Below are 17,247 nucleotides of genomic sequence, written 5' to 3'. Positions count from 1 at the left end.
GTTTTTAATTTTAAGATTGTAAATAGAAATATTAAGAAAATGAAATAATATATTTTTTAAAACTTTTGTAACCATATTATAAAATAAAATAAAATAAATTTTCATATATGTATATTTTATTTCTCCAGTGACCGAGTTTTGTCATTACTGACATCATCAGACTAGTGTGAGACAAAAATCTATGTTTCATACACAACAAGGCAGGGGTTGAAAACCATGGTTTTATGTATTTTTTCTGACAAAATAAATTATTTGCATACATTAATCAATTTCCTCATATAACTTATTAATAATTATTTTGATGATACACAACTTATTTAATTCACTCAATTCAAATTTATTATGAATACAAAAGCAATTAAGAAAAATGTGTCGAGATGGTTTGGGCATGTGGAACGAATGAGTGAGAAAAACCCAGTAAAATAAATTAACGACATAAATTTAATTGAAATAGGAACAGAATAAGACCGAAAAAAAATTGGTCGAAAAATCAAGTATTTCAAATACTCAAAAGTGGTGAGGTCAAAAGTCGTAATAATCGTTGGGTAAGTATTAGGAGATGCATGAATGTGGAATTGGATGATTGTTTATAAAGACAGAATACTGTGGTGTTATATTCTCTAGCCTAGCCCCGAAGAAGTGGTGGAATAGTTAGTAAGTTAGTAAATCATGATTATATTTATTTGCATCTTTATAGCATTTCTAGTACATACGAAAAAAAACGAGTACAGATTATCATTTTTTCACCATATTCTGACGCTTGTGTCAAGGTGAATGAATAAATAATTGACATTCATCACTCAACACGATGGAGTATAACCGCATCGTTAGCTTCTTACTACCAAAATAATCATTTAGTAGGCCAGGCCGTTTTAATTTATTTTTTGATATCTGATGGACACAGCAATAAAAAAGTGCTAAATGGTCCTTAAATAATATGTGTAAAATATCAATTCATTATTATAACTCTCTCTGTCTCCGAATTCATTTAAAAGTTTAATTTTTTCTTGTTTTTCACGGTAAATTCCAGTTTGGATTCCAACATTATAAATACCTTAGATTTTTCAATTTAACATATTTTTTTAGCCTTACCGCAATATTTTAACTGAAAACAAAAAAAAATAATGTTTTAAAAATGTTGTATGTATGGTAAAAACATCATTTGGCATCTTTGTCTTTCTGTGCCCGATACAATCATATGTATATATATATATATATATATATATATATATATATATATATATATATATATATATATATATATATATATATATATATATATATATATATATATATATATATATATATATATATATATATATATATATATATATATATATATATATATATATATATATATATATATATATATATATATATATATATATATATATATATATATATATATATATATATATATATATATATATATATATATATATATATATATATATATATATATATATATATATATATATATATATATATATATATATATATATATATATATATATATATATATATATATATATATATATATATATATATATATATATACATATATATATATATTTTATATATATATATATATATATATATATATATATAAAGATATATATATAAATAAATAAAAAATAAAATAAAAAAAAAATATATATATATATATATATATATATATATATATATATATATATATATATATATATATATATATATATATATATATATATATATATATATATATATATATATATATATATATATATATATATATATATATATATATATATATATATATATATATATATATATATATATATATATATATATATATATATATATATATATATATATATATATATATATATATATATATATATATATATATATATATATATATATATATATATATATATATATATATATATATATATATATATATATATATATATATATATATATATATATATATATATATATATATATATATATATATATATATATATATATATATATATATATATATATATATATATATATATATATATATATATATATATATATATATATATATACATATATATATATATTTTTATATATATATATATATATATATATATATATATATATATATATATATATAAAGATATATATATATAAATAAATATATATATATATATATATATATATATATATATATATATATATATATATATATATATATATATATATATATATATATATATATATATATATATATATATATATATGTATATATATTTAGAAAATATATATATATAAAGAGGATTTCGTTTTTCTAAAAAATATACACCATCTCAGTGAAAATGGCGGCTTTCATGTCCAGACCAAGGCTTAATAATACATTGGATCATTACGAATTAATTCGAAAAAACCACGAAATGAACAGTTTCATTATTATATTGTTAATTATTTTTCATTCATTCCATCCTGTTCTCTTCACCGGATGACAAGCCTCAGAATAAAAGATTAGCGGGCTATACCTTCTTACGTAATATAAAAATGGTGAGGTCGAGCCGCAGAGTGTGTAGGTGAGGGGTGTAGACACAAAATCGGGAGTTTCCATTTACTAAAATCGGTGATAACAGTAAAATACTGAAATCTAGCAAAATATCATAGAGAAGTTGAAAATATTTAATTGAAAATATTTTTTACAAAAAAATTCATAAAAATAACTGTTTTTAGTTTCAATGTAAAAAGTTTTTTTTGTTTTGAGCATTCCACATTTTATCAAAATGCCTTCTCTAAATAGTTGCAATACACTAAAAATACTTAGCATATTAACCATTGCCTATTTAAGGATAAAATTTAAGTATTGCTATTTCATAAATTGATTCGATGGTAACTTTTTGGTAAAATCTTTCCATTTTTTATTTCAATTGCTAAATACATTTTTTTCTCAAAATCTATATATTTTTTTTCAAACCAAAATCGAGTCAAAATTGGTCTTGATAAATACCATATGATTTTAATAATAACGAATATTTTTTTAATGTTTGTATTCTACCATAGACATTTCTAGTGAAGTATCTTGAAATATGATAAGTAAATAGAATTTTCAGCGCTTTAAACGCCGTGAAAATTTTAATATTGATAAATTGAGTCAAGCCGAAGTGGACATTTCCGTTTCTGCTTCCATACATACGAGTACTATCAAGTATTGGAGTGTATCGATGTGTGAAAACGGAACGTGAGATGGAAGAAAAGGAAGAGAAGAGGATGTGTAAGAAATTTCCGTTAAGTTCCCCAGCCAAATCTTGAGTGAAAAAATATTTCTCGTATAAGATAAAAACATTAGTTGAAAAGCACTTTCATTCTTATTAGGAAAAAGTTTCCAGGGGTATGTACCATTGTTATACACATAATGTACGTAAATAAAACATTTTACATCTACTTTTTGATGATAACGATCCCAGTTTTGACACAAATCAACAACAGATCACTATACAGATATCTTTTCTTCTTCTCACCCGTATCCACACCCAATGGTGCGCAAGATACTGCATCGTATCGAAGTAGAGTTTTCTCTTATCTTCAATTGCCTGGAGGCAAGGTTTGCGCTTCTTTTACCAGTCTAGAGAGATATCAATTATTTTTTCAAAATTCTAGAACTGTAAATTCATGGAAACAAGGAAAGCAAAGAGTTAAGGATCTGGTAAGGAGTTCAAAGGGTGGAGGTAGAAAAAACCAAGATATTGTGCAACGATGGACAGTTATTTTATATTAAGATTGACAGAGGCCGTAACAAAGTTGAGTAAATGCTCAATAGCGAAACTGGTGTTGCTGGCTCAATTCCCGCGGATTGCAAAAATAATTCGAGAAAGATTTATTTTCAATTTGTCTTGGTGTGTTTGTGATGTTTTTTTTTACATCCAACTTCTCTTAATTTATTTTTTAGATAAGCCTCTAAAAGTATACGCTTTGCGGGTTATTCCGTCAAAAAAGATATAAAAAATATTTAAAAGATATTAATATCTAAATATTAATTAATAGTTATGAATTAGAATTTAGTAAAGAAGTGTTTTTTTAAATAAACTTAATTTATAAAAAATATAAACATTTTTGGTGTTATTCCTATAAAGTAATATATTCTAACTAACCAAAATCAGAGTCGTAATACTTTTGACAAATTTGAGTCTTATATAGCCATTGATAAATAATCAAAGGTCAAATAACGAATGTACTTCTATTATTATCGATACCAAAAACATATGTAAATTAAAAGTTTTTGCCAGTATTAAATATTTTGAATTATGTATGATATGTATTAAAACAAATAAAAAAGCACCACTTTAATTTCTTTTAACTGAATCGATACTGAGACGTCCAATACGGTAGCCAAACGCGCTAACCACTACACTATAGAGACGGAGAAATCAAGGATTATTTACCTATCTCTAATTGTATTGGAATTGGACACTTTGTGTAAATGAAGATAGAATATTGTAGTCGAATATAATATATCCGGATTCCAAATTGTATTTATAACAACTCTCGTACTCAATATACCCGGGATTCATAACACTTCTCCAACAAATGTATATATGTACATAATGTAACTAAATTGCTGAACACATGCAAAATAATTCGAGTTATACAATGTTTATATATATATATATATATATATATACACATGTGTGTGTGTGTGTGTGTGTACCTAAAGCTCCTTTCCGTCATATAATAATCGATCAAATTTAGATTGTAACATTTGTTTAAAAATGCAAAATGCCAAAAATGCGAAACAATTGTCACAAATTTTATTTTGTGTTATTTTTTAAATAATGAAATACAATTTATTATACTCTAAATATAAATATTTGATTTTAATATTCAATTTACAAATTAAAATGGAGTTCTACAAATTAAACGCCATATCTAAATATAAGATAAAAACAATTTGATCCAGTGCCCTATGCACCATTAAAAAACTACTCACCGATGGATGGAAGGAATAGACAGAGGACTGCCAACACTAGCAAGTTTCCGGGACTCATCATTCCATCTACATGGTCAGCATCCACCCACAAACATTGGAGAATCCTTTGTGCTCACTTGATTATCCTTTATTAGGTCACTTCACTTATATTCGGAAACACTGAGAAATCCTTCATTTTAATCACGTTTTAACCAAAATGTCAATACGTTTCACAAAAACTAAATTTGAAGTAGCGTGAACTTTTTGTATTACGTCACTATTTTTATATCAGAAATAGTCGATAATCATTCCTTGTAGTCTCTTGTTTCTGAAATCAAAATATTTTATTACAATTTTAAGTATCGAATAATGAATAACAATCGGCAATAAAAGCTTTCGAAAATAGAAGCTTGAAAATGGTGATCGATCGATTATAAATTGAAACCACGCAATTGGATATATTGTGCGCTTTAAACTTGTTTTCCACTTTATAATATAAAAATTATGACTAATGATGATGTAGATAATTAATGAATCACTGAACGGTTAAATAGTTTCAAAACATCCTTAAAAGGATTTCACTTATTTATAATCCTTAATAAGTATCATTTCAGATGGAATATTGTCAAAAAAAATTGATAAAATCATCACTAAATATAACCCCGATTATAATTATAAATATTTTATTTTTGAAATTTATTTTTACTATTGAAAAAATATTTCCTGTTCTATCTTGGTTATTCAAAATTTATTACTTACTTATTTTCGACGTTTAAGCCAAATATTTAATTTTTTACTATTTTATTATTTTTTTCTATTAAAAATATATAAAAGTCTTGAATTTGTATAATTCGGCAAAGTTAACCTAAAGAAATGACATTTAAAAGACCAATTTAAGTTCAATTCAAATAACTACTATCCATTCTTGAAAAAAACTCGATTGATTCCTGAAATCGTTATTCGTATTTCAACCCAACAACCCTAATTCACGCTATTTCCCCCGTATATTCTATTTCCAGATTATTTGAACGTATGACAATTTACTTCTCTAGTGAATTGTCGTTCCAATTATTATTATTGTTCGCTTAGCAAAACCATCGTGATCAATCAATTTAGCTACATTGTTTCACTTCGAGGAATTCAAATACTCGGGGAGGTCTATGAAATTGGAGTTACATTATACCCAATCCTCTAATAATATATTTTGATTATTTACATCATGTAAACTTTACATAACAAAATATTTGATGAGTCAATCTCAACATATTTAGGTCCCAAAATCACGATTGATTTTGAAAATAACATAGTAAAGTTTTTTGTCATAGGAATAGGAATTTGATGCTTAATATTTATTACCCGTCCTAAAACCGAACAATTTCGGAGAAAATTTGTTTCAAACAAACAAGAAAAATTATATATGCTAAGGAATTGTTGAATTCATGTATTTTGAAAGAAACTGAGTAAATTCAATTTAAAATAATAGTATTATATCGAGACCATACTTTCAATTTGAAAAAAATGGTTTTAGTATTCATCGAAAAGCTACTTTTTAAAGAAAATTTGGCCCAAATACGGCTATGTTATTATTACGTACTAACTAACCATTACGCCATTTTCTCGCAGGGGTAGGCAAAGAGAAAAGAACGCCACACCAATATGTCTTTGCAAACAATCTTTGCCTCTTCCATATTCATGCATTTCCTCATACATACTCGCCGATTATGTCGACTTCTGTCTAGAACACTATCAAGCATTTTAAATACTTTAACATTTCAAGCTGTACTCCGTCTTCTTCTTCTTTTATTATCAACCATATTCGTCTTTTAAACTTGTTTAACCATTTCTTCTTCACTCATTTGATTCATATGCCTACACCATCTTACCATCATATACAAAGCCATTTTCATCCACGACTTCTTTAAGAGAGTTTCAATCAATGTGTAATTATAAAAAAAATATATATATATTACTAAATTAACGTGAAATTATCATCATGGTTTTAAAAAAAATCATTTAAGTGTCACTTTATGCTACTAGGCCCATTGTTAGTTATCCTGTTTTTTTTTTAAATTGTTTGTGAGTAATAAAATCAGTTTAACCATCGCATTTGTAGCTGATCGAAGCGTCAAGCATCTATTAAACAATTTGGAGTACCGACCTAATTTTAATTTTCTAGGGCTGTTAATGTATCGATCTATACCTTAATGAACAGAGTTTCCATTTTAACCTTTTGATAAAGCAATATTTGTACACATAGTGAAATAATGGAGCGATGCGACTAAATTTAGATATTCCAAAAATGAGTCGCGTGTAGCGGTTCGCTGATTGCAGACGAATGGTTTTATTGTTCAGTAAACCCTTTTGTGAATATTTTTTGTTTGTTCCAGTAGACACTGGACTATTTACCCTACGGATGAAATATCAATGAATATTTTAGATGTCTCATCTTCAGACACGGCATTTATTATTTTTATAGTATCTTAACGAGAAATTTGATTTCAGGCTTTCTCTGCTAAATTATATATTTCAATTAATGCAGAATGAATCTCACATATATGTTTAATTAGATAATGTTAATCTAAACTGAGGGTAACACAGTCAAAATTCTTAATATATATCAATACATTTTACATGAACTTAGTATGTTAAAAATTATATAATACTTCACATTTCGTTGTATTTGTAGCAAGCGTCGAATCATTCAACCGTTTTGAAGAAAACATCGTTTTAATACAAAAAAGTATCGTAACTTTTGTAATAGCCATATAAAAGCATCGTAATTGCACTTTTATCGATAAAGCGTGGGGCGTGGATGTATTTTCCCGCCATTTTCTGAAATAAAACCGAAATATGCAATAATACAGCACTCAATTGGAACAAAGGCAGATAAGGGACCTTCCCTCTAAATATCGGAGGCAATGCGAGCATTGCCAAACGTTTGAAAAAAGCCTTTTCGCTCATCTGTATTGACGTAACAATAAACCTGTATGTAACACAACCTCGCTTTAGCTGGTAAAATATGAATGTACAAATTCGACGTAGAGTCATTATTGTAAAACGTCCCGAAATACTTTTTTCGAAGTTTTCTGTTTTAGTAGATTGAGTATAAACTGGCTGTAAAGGGATGTCATGTTGAAGAAATTCATGTCTTTAAGTAAATTGTAGTAAGCTTGCTGGCGCCTGTGTTTGTATAGATTTTTTTACACAATACGTAAAATACTTGAGTGCTATGTAAATATTACATGCTGGATCATATAAATAACAAAAAAAAACACTTTTTACTAAGATTTTTATTGATATTGGTATGTACAGAGATAAAGAAATTAAAAATGAGAATGTTTAGGTCTGATTATTGTCAGAGTTAACGATCTGTCATTGGCCGGTAAAATTTAATAAAATTGAAATTAAAAATACTTTTACAACATTTTGAGTGTGTCCAAATACTTGTTCACAAAATCTGGATTATCTCCAATTACGGGAGTTATTTTCATATTATTTTTTGACATCTCATCAAAGACGAAGAAGAATATGGAGGTCTGGGCATTTACGGGGCTTACGACCGTCATAGGCTGGTTTAAGTGATCACTTTACACACGTGTAACATTCACCAATTCTACCCATTATTGACAACCACACTAATATAATATTCGGATCTCACATACTAATATAAGAGTCTCTGCTTAGTGAAAAGCTTCTTTACATCTCACCAATAGATGTCTCTAGTGAAGTTCTAGTGATTCATGAACAAGGTTTCTAAATTGGTTCATATATATAGAACTTCCAAGTATTTGAGTAGTGTGGTTGTCAATAATGGGTAGAATTGGTGAATGTTACACGTGTGTAAAGTGATCACTTAAACCAGCCTATGACATTCGTAAGCCCCGTAAATGCCCAGACTTCCATATTCTTCTTCATCTTTGATGAGATGTCAAAAAATAATATAAAAATACTTTTAATAAGGTCTGTTGATATTCCGACTTTTATTATCCCATCCAAGAAAATAATAAATCTCTGTTATTATATCATTGAAAATCTTGATAGCTTCTCCTTTGTGGCATTGAATCCACTATATGAGTTCAATGATGTGTAATATTGCATTATTTAATTATTAACAAGTATTTATTATCTTTACCGTGGACATTTTAATATATTTTTACACGTTATTATTGTATGTATTTACAATCAGTACAAACTATTAGGGTCAAGATGTTGTTCAGTGGTTAGTGTCGATAACTTTGAGGTTAATGGTTTAACACCCATTCAGACGCAACTTTTTCTTGTTGGATATTTCGAAAAACCGTTCATTTCTTATCAACACAACAACAATAACAAAAACTTTTAATTTATTATTAGATTAAAACCAATATTTTTAGCTTTTCCACTTTTTTATTTGACCAGCGACCGGGTTTCGTCGTTACCGACATCATCAGACTGGTGAGAGGCTTTACAAATTTGTATGTTATATATAAAAGAAGGCAGGAGTTGATAACCATGATTTGATATAATTTTATGAGAAATTAATTTAATTTTAGTGAATTTAAGTATTGTATGATATTTTAAATATTTTTTTTATAAAGGTTTTTTGTATTGAAAGCACGATTTTATATAAAGTTAAAATAGATTTGTATTTTTTGTAAATGAATTTAAATTATGTAACGAGGTATCAGGAAATGCTGGTTGACGGCTCCTTCCACTAAGCTGTGGTTGTCCGGGGGGAGTCCGAAGTTCTCTGAAATGTAAATTTCCCGGCAGTCATTTCTTATCGACAAGACATTAAGGCATCTATTGTTTCTTTTCTAATGGGTAAAGTAAGGGAGAATGAATGTGTGTTACTTGATCATTTAATATGTCTTTATTATGACAATTTTTTAATCTATTTATTTCCAAAATTTCGAGCCTATCTAATTTTTTACCTTTACTACATTTGTGTAAGATTTTTACATTAAAATTTTTATCGAAATCATGATTTGACTCTATCAAGTGGTTTGCAAAAGTGGAGTTTTCTTTTTTATTTCTCCAACTTTGGACATGTTCGTTTATTCTTATTTTAAACGATCGTCCTGTTTGCCCCACGTATTCAGCACTGCATGATCCACAACTTAATAAATATGAGCCTGAATTTGTTTCTTTTTCCCTTTTATCTTTATTATTAATTAGTATCTTCCGTGGGGCAAACAGGACGATCGTTTAAAATAAGAATAAACGAACATGTCCAAAGTTGGAGAAATAAAAAAGAAAACTCCACTTTTGCAAACCACTTGATAGAGTCAAATCATGATTTCGATAAAAATTTTAATGTAAAAATCTTACACAAATGTAGTAAAGGTAAAAAATTAGATAGGCTCGAAATTTTGGAAATAAATAGATTAAAAAATTGTCATAATAAAGACATATTAAATGATCAAGTAACACACATTCATTCTCCCTTACTTTACCCATTAGAAAAGAAACAATAGATGCCTTAATGTCTTGTCGATAAGAAATGACTGCCGGGAAATTTACATTTCAGAGAACTTCGGACTCCCCCCGGACAACCACAGCTTAGTGGAAGGAGCCGTCAACCAGCATTTCCTGATACCTCGTTACATAATTTAAATTCATTTACAAAAAATACAAATCTATTTTAACTTTATATAAAATCGTGCTTTCAATACAAAAAACCTTTATAAAAAAATATTTAAAATATCATACAATACTTAAATTCACTAAAATTAAATTAATTTCTCATAAAATTATATCAAATCATGGTTATCAACTCCTGCCTTCTTTTATATATAACATACAAATTTGTAAAGCCTCTCACCAGTCTGATGATGTCGGTAACGACGAAACCCGGTCGCTGGTCAAATAAAAAAGTGGAAAAGCTAAAAATATTGGTTTTAATCTAATAATAAATTAAAAATGCAATTCCATCACGAAGTGTCAGTGGATAATATAAATCTATTAAAAACTTTTAATTTATATAAATTAAAAAAAAAAAAACATACAATGATTTACTTAAGTATATGTCAAATTATAAGCTTAATAATAAAAATGAAAATGGTATTTTCTAGCGTTTCTCATGTGTGTGATTATAATCCAGGATTTGGATCTCACATACTAGTATAAGAGTTTCTGCTTAGTAAAAAGCTTCTTTACATCTCACCAATAGATGCCTCTAGTGAAGTTCTAGTGATTCAAGAACAAGGTTTCTAAATTGGTTCATATATATATAGAACTTCCAAGAATTTGAGTAGTGTGGTTGTCAATAATGGGTAGAATTGGTGAATGTTACACGTGTGTAAAGTGATCACTTAAACCAGCCGATGACGGTCGTCAGCCCCGTAAATGCCCAGACTTCCATATTCTTCTTCATCTTTGATGAGATGTCAAAAAATTATATGAAAATAACTCCTGTAATTGGAGATAATCCAGATTTTGTGAACAAGTATTTGGACACACTCAAAAATTCTAAAATGTTGTGAAATTTTGAATTTAATCATGTATGTATGTCATAAGAACACAATTAAATATACAGAGTCAAATGAAAAGCCAAAAACCAATTTCAAACACATCTTCAATCAAGTTAGGTTTTATGTCGTAAAATGATAATATATAAAACGAAATTTGTGGAGTAGAAGCTTTTTGAAGCTAGCTTCATTTTTATGGTAATAAGCATTTATAAATGTTCACCGCTTGCAATTCTGAGCACGTATAAAAGCTTGAGTAATTATTACAATGTAAAATGCTTACTTTGGGAGGCATTTCTTATTATAACATTAAATCATTATTCTATAAACCGTGCTAGATCAATTTTGCAGCTCTATACTTCAGGTTTAGTCAAAATAAGAAAATAAAGTTGGATAATTTTATTTAAAATCATTGAGTGTTCGTTATTAAACTATTTTCAATGTACAACATTTTGAGTGTGTCCAAATACTTGTTCACAAAATCTGGATTATCTCCAATTACTAAAAATTATCATTAATAAAAATGTTGTAAATAAATTATCTGGTCAAATTATAAGCTTAATAATAAAAATGAAAATGGTATTTTCTGGCGTTTCTCATGTGTGTGATTATAATCCAGGATTCGGATCTCACATACTAATATAAGAGTTTCTGCTTAGTAAAAAAGCTTCTTTACATCTCACCAATAGATGTCTCTAGTGAAGTTCTAGTGATTCATGAACAAGGTTTCTAAATTGGTTCATATATATAGAACTTCCAAGAATTTGAGTAGTGTGGTTGTCAATAATGGGTAGAATTGGTGAATGTTACACGTGTGTAAAGTGATCACTTAAACCAGCCTATGACGGTCGTAAGCCCCGTAAATGCCCAGACTTCCATATTCTTCTTCATCTTTGATGAGATGTCAAAAAATAATATTTTCAATGTTTTAGAATGTACGTTTAGTTATAAATTCGATATCCAGAAATTCGTGACTGTATTTTTTTATTAATGGATTTAAATACTTTTTTATATTTTATTTGCAGTTTTGGTATCACTTTGTAGAACGAGATGTTTTTGTTTTTTTTTAAACACGTGTATAATGCTATTTAATGAGTTTAAAAACTACAGATGTGTTCATCTATAGGTGAAAACTTCTGTAGTTTTCGAAACGAGTCGTGCGTAATAAAATAAAACTTATTTAGTGGTAATATACAATTGTTATTTTTTTAAATAACTTTAATGTTTTATTTTTATGTACATGTTGTATTTTAAATCAAGATGTCTGCCTCAGTTTTAATATTTTAATGAAATATAATCCAAATATGAAGCTTTACCTTCGTGATTTTATAACTAAATTATAACGTCGGCCGGATTCGAAACAAACAGTTTCTTTCTCAAAACTCATTAATAGTCTCGGAAAATGAGCTATCGGCTTCGAATCCGGTCAAGTTTTTAAGGAAAAATAAAAATATTAAAAATATTAATATGTGAACATAAGTTTGCCCTAAGTAAATTCAGCCTCATTAGTATTAGCTAATGCAAGATTATTCATGGATTTCTGATAGTTTCCTTTTTTTTGTATTATTTCATAACCATTCTTGCTCTTTTAATAACATCCCTTATCTTCTTCATTTACGTAATTCATATCATAGTGAATATATTTTAGTCTTAGATCAAATATCTGGAGCGTAAAATGTAAATGAAATTAACGTTTAGTTAACGCTACATCAACCCAATATACCCTTGTACACAGTACCTGTATGGGTTTTTTAAATGTTATATTATCAAATACGAGTAGTCTTTTTTTCATAAAGATTTTCAAAATATCTCTCTTCACACAAATATGAAATTACATTCGGTAAATCGGATATAAAAATTAAAGGTAGTGTTTTGATCTACATTTTCCCGGATAGAATTAGCGGTAAAGGTTTACAAATTTACCTCAAACGACCAAAATATCCTGTCACGAACAAAAATATATATCCTCGGAACATTAAAATGGGACATGTGAAACGAAAAATTATTTTACCAGGGAACTTTTTTCATTAACGCTATATTTTTTATCATTTAGTTTAAGTACTCAAATAAAAAGGTTTTTTCAGAATGTTTTCATGATAATTATTTTGCGAGATTGCAAGTAGCAACTCTATCAACTATTTAAGCTTCATACAGATGTCGTTAAGTCTTATCTGAAATTAGTATTTGTATACATTTGTCCATATATTTGCCCAGACTTCCATATTCTTCTTCATCTTTGATGAGATATCAAAAAATAATATGAAAATAACTCCTTTAATTGGAGATAATCCAGATTTTGTTAACAAGTATTTGGACACACTCAAAATGTTGTAAATAAATTGTCTGGTTAAATTATAAGCTTAAATAATAAAAATGAAAATGGTATTTTCTGGCGTTTCTCATGTGTGTGATTATAATCCAGGATTCGGATCTCACATACTAATATAAGAGTTTCTGCTTAATAAAAAGCTTCTTTACATCTCACCAATAGATGTCTCTAGTGAAGTTCTAGTGATTCATGAACAAGATTTCTAAATTGGTTCATATATATAGAACTTCCAAGAATTTGAGTAGTGTGGTTGTCAATAATGGGTAGAATTGGTGAATGTTACACGTGTGTAAAGTGATCACTTAAACCAGCCTTTGACGGTCGTAAGCCCCGTAAATGTCCAGACTTCCATTTTCTTCTTCATCTTTGATGAGATATAAAAATAATAAAAAAATAATAATAATAATAATATAATAATAAATTTGGATAACTTATTAAGCGCCATTTTCGTAAAATAATACCTCAAGGGTATTTCATTAAGTTAATTCTTTTAAAAATTAAGTCATGCTTAATAATTACCACTAATGTTTAAATTATATATTTACACATGTTTCGATGCAAAGTCATTTACAAACATTGTACAGCGTTTACGTCATTTAATTATGAAGTTGAATTTATCGAGAGATAGTATTTTTTTTTAAATGTCTCTGATAGATAAAAATGATCTCAAATCAACCAGAGATGTATGAGTTTCATAAAGTCGACTAGTGTGGTTATCAATCATAAGTTAAATGGTAAATGTTACACGTATATAAAATGTTCACTTAACCAGCCTAAGAAAGGTCGTAAGTCCTTTAAATATCTAGACGACTATATCTTCATCTATGTTGAGATGTCAAAATATAAAAATACTCCAAAAATGGGAATCCCGGTTTGTGAACAAGGAATTGGACATACCAAAAAAGTGTTTCGAAGAATGATAAATAATATCCATTTATTTATCACTCTTTAGTAGGTATACTTTATATTCTATATATATTTTTGCATCTGAATACGTTGTTTTATCGTAGTTAACGGAAATTGTAAATATTAAGTTGTTTAACAAAAAAACTCATTTTATTACATTATGCACATGCGTAAAAATCACTATAACATCTGAAAGATTTTTCCATCCGTAAACAGACCATACAATAACAAACCGATATATTCCGTTTGAAATCCAATCGTTTACATAATATCCCTCCAAAAATGTATCCTTGAACAAAGAAAATAAATAAAACATCAATATTTACATTTATATGATCGTAAAATGTGAAACCTAAACTTGTCCCTATCCTTGTCATTTTTCTGCGTATGCATGTGCTTGCTTGTATTAGAAAATTGTGCGGTCGTATATTGTATATACACAAAAAAGTATCAAAATAAACTTGCCAAAAAAATGAAGCCTTCCTTTTTAAGTGAAACACCCACGTGTTTATGGTCCGCTTATTTTCGATATTTAAAGCTTATTATTTTTGGAATCATGTCATTGATAAAATGTATTTTTAAAATATTTATTTTATACGGTAAAAGAAATTTATTTTAACTTAATTACTGAAAATGTTAATATTTAATTGCTGAAAATGTTAAATCTCGTAAAGTTATTCACTGCTAATTTTGAAAATCCGACACAACATTTAAATACGTGAATTTTATATTTATTATATAAGGATAGGTATTTTTACCTGTGACAGGTAAACATGTTTTTTTCAACACTTTTGTGACCCTTATGATAACACCATTTCTTGAATGTAACAGTAACACGTGCAATACTTAACAATGCTCATAACAGCGTGATTCTTGTGTTGCTTAAATATTGCTTTCCTATAACTATTGTGAAATTAAACACATAAAAAATATGCATTCCCTTATTTTTCATTTAACCAGTTTGAGCCACAGTAATACCCTACAGCTGATACTCAATACAAAATTTTAAAAAAATAGTTTTATTAGAGCTGTTTTTTTTAATCATGGTAAAATAATTATATTAACATAATATCTTACTATGCATTTAAAAATTGTTACATTTAGGTTGGAGAAAGATTTTTCAACTGCGTCAACTTTTGAATTTCATGTTTTATAAAAGAATCAACAGGCTTATTATAGGAATAAAATGCGGTCTTTCCTGTCAAAATGATGAAAATCAAATAATTATCTCTTGGTTTTCATACCTTCAACCTTAACCAGTCAATAAATATCTCAACTACCACTTTTGAGTGAGTATTTCAATATTAAAAAATAAAATAAAAACTGAAAAGAAACCATTTACATTTTAGAGATAGTTATATTTAAGATTCCACATATCACGTAAGGCCTTTAATTATAGAAGCATTTCCGGCTCCCTTAAAAGATATCTCGTAAACCTCGTCATCATATTATCTTTCATACGCTTTGGATAATGCCTGGAAAGATAGCTACTGTAGGCAAATGATATCGGTTTTATAGCCTAATATAGGAAAATCTGCAAAACCGATTCCTTTCATGAACACGTGTGTGCTTTTATGCTACTTTCGCACGACTCTTTCCAGACATATGACGTGTTACATAATTGAATATTCGTGCCAGAACGCTATTCGTATTTTGAAATATTGATGTTTTATCTACAAAAGAAAATATACATATTCACGTTTATGAATAGGCTTTAAATGTGAATCGTGAATATTTATACTGAACCAAATAATCGCTTCAGGAATATATCGAAAACCCATGAAAGTTTGCAAAATATTTTGGAATGGATCCAAAAATCTTCATTTTGGGATATTATTGCGATGGGAGTTCGATGATGGAAAGCGATGCTCCTACGAAAAGAAAAATACGTTGTTTTTCTCTCAGCAAAACCCATAAATTAACTTGTTGTGAAAGTTTACTCATTGCTGCATCAAATACATATTTTATACAAATTTACTTCTTTAAAAGTTTCAGGAAATTAGGATGTGATTTTTGTTTGAATAATTTACTTCAAATAACGATTTTGTATTTTTTCCGGCTGCCAAATAATGACTTGACTTACTTTAGATAAATATTTTTAGAAACATCTAACTAACTAACTAACCGTCACGCCGCCTCTCTGCAGGGGCAGGAAGAGAAAAAAATGCGTTATCAATCATTCTAAATGAATCAATAAAAATAAATATAAATAATCATGAGAATAATAAAAGAAAATTTAAAAAAATTACGATGCAAATTTTTACGATGCGCTTTTATGACAATACGATTTTTTTTCTTTTTAATTTAATTTGATTAAGCTAAATTTTTTGGCCAATTATTAATATGGTATATAATATTAGTTTTCGTAAATTCTCAATAAATGGCACTGCCATTGCTGTTTTCTTTTTGTCTGTTTATACTAGTTACAGGTATAAATAGCTAAAATAGGTATATTAGCAAAATAGGTAAAATAGGTATATTAGCAAAAAACGTAGTGTCGAAATTTTAAAATAACCGATTAATAACCCAAAAAGATTAAAGATTTTGAAAAACCTTTAAAATTGTAATTTGAATTTTTAAGATATTATGTAAATTAATTCATATTATTT

General features: G+C 27.3%; 1 protein-coding gene across 1 annotated transcript in view; it reads right to left on the bottom strand.

The window, feature by feature from the left end:
- Positions 1 to 17,247, bottom strand: part of LOC148300010 (uncharacterized) — a gene marked incomplete at its 3' end in the record, with an annotated part of 89,037 nt that overhangs the window by 58,415 nt on the left and 13,375 nt on the right. The window contains exon 2 of the mRNA XM_088275392.1: positions 4,976 to 5,282. Coding sequence (XP_088131518.1) covers positions 4,976 to 5,036 — 61 coding nt within the window. The remainder of the gene's footprint in view (positions 1 to 4,975; positions 5,283 to 17,247) is intronic.

The sequence above is a fragment of the Brachycentrus maculatus genome, unplaced genomic scaffold (assembly GCF_059751285.1).
Source record: "Brachycentrus maculatus isolate JH-2025_06_01 unplaced genomic scaffold, ASM5975128v1 h1tg000853l, whole genome shotgun sequence".
Lineage (NCBI taxonomy): Eukaryota > Metazoa > Arthropoda > Insecta > Trichoptera > Brachycentridae > Brachycentrus > Brachycentrus maculatus.
This window is presented reverse-complemented; position numbering and strand designations above follow the sequence as displayed.